The sequence below is a fragment of the Nanorana parkeri genome, unplaced genomic scaffold (assembly GCF_000935625.1).
Source record: "Nanorana parkeri isolate BGI_ZX_2015 unplaced genomic scaffold, ASM93562v1 scaffold740, whole genome shotgun sequence".
Taxonomy (NCBI): domain Eukaryota; kingdom Metazoa; phylum Chordata; class Amphibia; order Anura; family Dicroglossidae; genus Nanorana; species Nanorana parkeri.
The window spans coordinates 138,985-145,662 of record NW_017307008.1 but is presented as its reverse complement, the minus strand read 5'-3'; the positions used below and the strand labels follow the sequence as shown (position 1 = coordinate 145,662).

The window sequence follows — 6,678 nt, the reverse complement described above, 5'->3', positions numbered from 1 at the left end:
GGCCTGTGCAGAATGACAGGATCTCTATAATTCCCCGCGGTGCAGTGAGGATCAGGATGACGTCACACATCTCCGGCTCTACTCACCTTTGGCTCCCTTCCCTCCTTTCCCCTTCGGAGGCATGGCAGCTGGAGACACCGGACCGGAAGTGAGAAGAACCCAGGCGGAAGCACCCTAATACAGCATTATCATCACGTGTGCGGGACCTTGCATCATCACGTGACCCGTGTGGGGGGCGAGGCCAGACATCCTCTCCACTGTACGAGAACACTGATAGCCCCGCCCACCCATGCCTCTTCCATTAACCTCTTCATTCCTGGTAGATAACAGTGACCCCTCTACCAGCAGCTTCCATTAACCCCTTCCTTACCGCCCACTCACATTCCATTAACCCCTTATACACTGGCAGCTCCAGCTCCATTAACCCCTTCATTACCAGCAGGCTGCATTCCGTTCACCCTGTGTTACCAGCATCTCCCATTAACCCTTTAATTGCCAGCAGTCTTCGTCCTTACTGTTAACCCCTTCTTACACTGGCAGGCACCATTCCATTAACCCCTTCATTGCTAGAACTTATTTGTATTAACCCAATTTTACCATTAACCCCTTCATTACTGGAAGTCTCCATTCTGCCATTTGCTTCCATTAACTCCTTCATTGCCAGCATCAGTGTCTATTAACCTCTTCATTACCAGCAGCGCCTATTAACTCCTTCATTACCAGCAGCATCTTTTAGCCCCTTCATTCCAAACAGCGTATATTAAGCCCTTCATTAGTCGCAGCATCTATTAACCTCTTCATTACCAGCAGCGCCTATTAACCCCTTCATTACTCGCAGCATCTATTAACCCCTTCATTACCAGCAGCGCCTATTAACCCCTTCATTACTCGCAGCATCTATTAACCCCTTCATTACCAGCAGCGCCTATTAATCCCTTCATTACTCGCAGCATCTATTAACCCCTTCATTACCAGCAGCGCCTATTAACCCCTTCATTACTCGCAGCATCTATTAACCCCTTCATTACCAGCAGCATCTTTTAGCCCCTTCATTAGAAACAGCGTCTATTAACCCCTTCATTACAAACAGCGTCTATTAACCCCTTCATTACTAGCTGCCCTCAGCTATATTAACCCCTTCATGATGGTCAAGAGGCAGGCCGAGGTCACAACAGCAAGTCAGCAGAGATAAGCCGCGGTCGGGAACCAGCCAAGTCGGCAACGGGCGGGCAAATGAAGACCGCGTCATATAAAATAGGACATCAGGGCAGAGACAGGTCCAGAGGAAAACCAAGTCATCAATGCATAATCAGATCGGTTCAGGTCACAGGACACCTGATGACTTCCTAGCCCAGCTCTGTTCCTTATGTAGGCCATCTGGAAGCCAAGCCTGAAATCAGGCATGCAAGTCGGTGTGCCTGCGTGCCCATGCATCAACACAACGTTCTCACGTGGATTAGTGTGCTCGTGCAAATGTGTGTGCACGCACAAGTGGTTGGAGATAACCTTTGTGCCGTGTGTTGGCATGCGTGCACACCATCAACAGATCTAAATATCTCCCAAAATTCTGATCCACCAACATCTCTTCATATCAATCTGCTGGATTGACTCTAGGTCAGCTATTCCTCATCCATTGATGAAGGATCCCATGGTCTCCTGAGTAGTGATGGGTTCGGGCGTGTTCGTAGCTCCACGTGCCGAGCCCGCCGGAAAGCTGACAGCGCCAATCACCGGTACTGAGACATTGTCCCGGTCCGCAGCTGCAGAGATCGGGAAATGTCTCCGTGCCTGTGATTGGCGCTGCCAGCTTTCCGGCGGGCTCGGCACGTGGAGCTGCAAACACGCCCGAGCCCCTCACTACACCTGAGGCCAGAGAAAGGAAGAACTTCTAGACTTCATCTCTTGGTTCTGGAGGTGACTTTTCTCTGTCCTGACATTCACTCTCTTGGTGCCGAGTTGAAGGCCAGCTTGCTCTGTCCATCATAGCATTGGCATGGTGGCTGGTAGGCAGTGGCGTAACTAGTGACCTCAGATTTTTTTTTTAATTTGTTTAAGATTTAAACAAAATTTAGACAAGGAAAGAAAAAAAAAACACTGTCCTCTTTCATCTCCCCATTATCTCCCCCTTCATTCCGTTCTGCTCCCGGACCCCATGTCACCTTCCTTGATACTTCCAGCTCCCTGTCTCCCCCTTCGTGTCCGCAGCAGCTCTATTCGGCACTCGGCGGCAGTTCTGTGTGATGAGGGGGCGGGGATTACACTGCTCCCTCTCATTGGCTGCTGCCCGGCTGGATGATGCTTCACGCTGCGCCCGGAACAAGATGAGGGGAGCAGCGTGAAGCATGTAGGGTCCAGGACGGGAGGAAGAGGTCCCGGGACTGGTAATCAGCGGTCACCAGTGGCCCCTTCCTCCTGTCCTGGGCCCCCTCCAAGTGGCCGAACTCCAGGGCCCGGTCGCGGCCGCGACCTCTGCGACCCTGGTAGTTCCGCCACTGCTGGTAGGGTTGGATATGGACACCATGATGGTCTTGGCTGCCCTGTTCTTGGCTCACCCTTCTGTACAAACGCATTACCTATAAGTCACCTACAATAGGTCACCTCCACAGTGTAACTTAGAGAACCAAGAGGTGAAGTTTAGAAGTTCCTCCTTCTCCGGCCTCAGGAGATCACGGGATCCTTCATCAATGGATGTCCTGCAGAGTGAGGAGTAGCTGACATAGAGTCAATCCAGCAGACTGAGATGTTGGTGGAGAGCTGGATCAGAATTTTGGTGGATATTTAGATCTTTTGGAGGCATCAGAAGATGGTGTGCATGTGTGCCAATGGCCCAATGCACAGGACAAGATATGTCGGTGGAGCACAGGATCAGAATTTTGGTAGATATGTGGATCTGCTGGGGGTTGCTCTAGAAGGATCCATGCCTCAGGAGGACATCAGTAGATGGTGTGCATGTAAAAATAGTATTAGAATGTGTTCTTGGAGGCAGCATGAGGTTTGCTTTATATACAGACCACCATACAAGGGAAAGGAGAGACGGTTTTGGGTTTCCTCAACAAATAAAGAGCTGTTTGACTCAACCTTGTCCGCACCTCCTTCACCCTACAGTTCTCTTGCTGGATTTTTAAAAAGTTATCACAACACTGCGTGCGGTCTCGCCATGGCTGTGCGGTCTCGCCATGGCTGTGCGGTCTCGCCAGGGCTGTGTGAGGTCTCACCAGCACTGTGTGCAGCGTCTCACCATGGCTGTGCAGTGGCAGGGTCTCCTCATGGCTGTGCGGGTGACGGGGTCTCACCATGGCTGTGCGGTCTCACCAGGGCTGCATGCGGTTCTCACCATCGTTGTTGTGTGATCTCACCTTGGCTGTGCAGTCTCACCAGGACTGTGTGCAGCGTCTCACCATGGCTGTGCAGTGGCACCGTCTCATCATGGTTGTGCGGGCGGCGGGGTCTCGTCATGGCTGTGCGGGTGGGGGGGTCACATCATGACAGTGTGACCGGCACGGTCTCACCATGGCTGTGCAGGCATTGGGGGGGTCGTTCTCATTATGGCTGTGTGAGCGGCAAGAAGGTGGAGGATGACATCTGTGGCCAGACCGGCGCTGTAAATGGCCTCCACGAGGTCCCCAGCAGGCTGCTGTGAGGTCCCCAGCAAGCACGGACCTTACGGCAGCCGAAGCTATATAAAAATGTAAAGTGTCAGTATTGGCGCTTAGTATTGTGGCATTTTCACGAGTACGAGTCCTGGTATTGGATTAGGTGCATCCCTAGTTTCCAGTGAAGGGTCTTGCTAATGCTACAGCATACAGACATTGTAGACGATTGTGCTCTTCCACCGTGGGAACAGTTTGGTGAAGACCCTTTTCTGTTCTACCCTGACTGTCCCCTGTAACAAAGCCAGCTCCATAAAGACATGGTGTGACCAGTTTGTGTAGGTCACTCAAGTTCCTCCACATCAGAGCCCTGACCTCAACCCTGCTGAACACCATTGGGATGAATTGTAACCCTTCCAAATGATGGAGTTCAGGTGTCTCCACTGAAGGTTCTGTTGATGCTACATCCTACAAAGACATTGTAGACAATTGCACACTTCCAACCTTGTGGTAACAGTTTGGTGAAGACCCTTTTCTGTTCCACCATAAAGACATGGTGTGACCAGTTTGGTGTTGAGGAACTCAAGTGGCCTTCACAGAGCCCTGACTTAACCCTACTGAACACCTTTAGGATGAATTGGAATGCCAGTTGTGAGCCAGATCTTCTCATCCAACATCAGAACCTGACCTCACAAATGGCCACATATTCCCACAGACCCCCTCCAAAATCTTGAGGAAGCCTTCCGAGAAGAGTGGAGGATGGTATAGCCGCAAAGGGAGGACAACTCCATATTAATGGCTATTGTTTTGGAATGTGAAACCAGCAAGTTCATGCCACAAATGGGAAGTGTGGGGGGGGGGGGGGGGGTGTAACTCCACAATAATGGCCATGGTTTTGGAATAAGTGGTCCAACAGGTCCATATAGGTGTGATGGTCAGGTGTCTAGAAGACATCCCCATATAGCATATTTTAGGCCTTACAGAACAAAGAAGGGTACAGTATTAAATAGGAGCAAGTGATACCTGTTCTTCATGGTAGTATGGCTACATAGCATTCAGAACATTGGCCGTACATGGATAGTTTGGAACATGAACGAGGGTTGTGGGTGACTGTGTGCACATGTATGCTTGTTCATATTCATTGCACAGTGGCAAGAGCAAGCTATCACAAGTGCCATCCCCCCAGTTCCTCATCATTCCCTTCGCGTCAGTTTTTTCCATGTAACTGTATCTGCTGGCCATGGCCGCTGCTGGATGTCTATTCATTCTGATTATAAGGAACACGACATTTAGAATCCCACTGATCATTCGGAATAAAAAAAAACTACTTCTGTGACCACTTTCCCAACTGGCCTGAAAAACTCTAGATTGACTTGCACTAATATTGAGTAAACATGCAATTTTCAATTGTGTTTTCCTGGTAGTCTAATGTGTGTGAACGTAGGAGGAATAATTCTCACTGTAATTACAGTGACAGCTCTATCAAAATGTTCTGTTCGCCTCCCACTCCTTGTTGAAGGAAAGAAATATCATGTACCCAGGCTTGTAAAAAAAAAAAAAAAGTAAAGCTCAACTAAACACTGGCAGTATAGACGTAACTAGCAATCTAGATCCTCCGCAGTGCCTGAAGATTAGAGCGTAGCGATGAATAAATGGTCCTGAAAATTGTTTTTGAGTTTCTCGGAATCAGATAGAGTCTTGCTGCATATGCCCCTACATATACACTATATGTCCAAAAGTATGAGGAAATACCTCCAAATGATGGAGTTCAGGTGTCTCCAGTGAAGGATCATGATAATGATAGAACATACAAAGACATTGTAGACAATTGTGCACTTACAACATTGTGGTAACTGGCGAAGGCCCTTTTCTGTTCCACCATGACTGTCCCCTGTGTACAAAGCCAGCTCCATAAAGACATGGTTTGACAAGTTTGGTGTGCATGAATTCAGGTGTCCAACACAGAGCCCTGACCTCACCAACTTTTGGATGAATTGGAATCCCTTTCAATAATGAAGTTCAGGTGTCTCCAGTGAAGGTTCTGTTAATACTAAATCATACAAAGACATTGTAGACAATTGTGATCTTCCAACCTTGAGCTAACAGTTTGTAGAAGACCCCTTTCTGTTCCACCAGGACTGTCCACTGTGAACAAAGCCAGCTCCATAAAGACATGGTGTGACCAGTTTGGTGTGAAGGCCACTCAAGACAACTCCATGTAAATGGTCATGGGAGACAACTCCATATTAATGGTCATGGGAGACAACTCCATATTAATGGTCATGGGAGAAAACTCCATATTAATGGTCATGGGAGACAACTCCATATTAATGGTCATGGGGGGCAACTCTATATTAATAGTCATGGGAGACAACTTCATATTAATGGCTATGAGGGGCAACTCCATATTAATGGTCATGGGGGGTCAACTCCATATTAATGGTCATGGGGGCAACTCTATATTAATGGTCATGGGAGACAAATCCATATTAATGGTCATGGGGGGCAACTCCATATTAATGGTAATGGGGGGCAACTCTATATTTATGGTCATGGGAGACAACTCCATATTAATGGTCATGGGGGCAACTCCATATTAATGGTCATGGGAGAAAACTCCATATTAATGGTCATGAGAGACAACTCCATATTAATGGTCATGGGGGCAACTCCATATTAATGGTCATGGGAGACAACTCTATATTAATTGTCATGGGGGGCAACTCTATATTAATGGTCATAGGAGACAACTCCATATTAATGGTCATGGGAGGGCAACTCCATATTAGTGGTCATGGGAGACAACTCCATATTAGTGGTCATTGGAGGGCAAATCCATATTAATGGTCATTGGAGGGCAACTCCATATTAATGGTCATGGGAGGGCAAATTCATATTAATGGTCATGGTTTTAGAATGGGATGTCCCATGAACCCTCTGAGCACAGAGTGAAACAACAGCCGATAATATATATTTAGTAAATTGATACAGTTTATTACCTGATGCAAAATGAAAGAAAAAAAAAAAAAGCAATATGGATCCGTACATTTGGATTCATACACAAATTATGTTCATTGTCATCCTCGGA

General features: G+C 47.8%; 1 protein-coding gene across 1 annotated transcript in view; it reads right to left on the bottom strand.

The window, feature by feature from the left end:
- The window catches only part of PIN4 (peptidylprolyl cis/trans isomerase, NIMA-interacting 4), a 2,855-nt gene extending 2,732 nt beyond the window's left edge, over positions 1 to 123 (bottom strand). The window contains exon 1 of the mRNA XM_018564254.1: positions 87 to 123. Within this exon, the coding sequence (XP_018419756.1) occupies positions 87 to 123 (37 nt within the window). The remainder of the gene's footprint in view (positions 1 to 86) is intronic.
- Between the last annotated feature and the right edge of the window lie 6,555 nt (positions 124 to 6,678).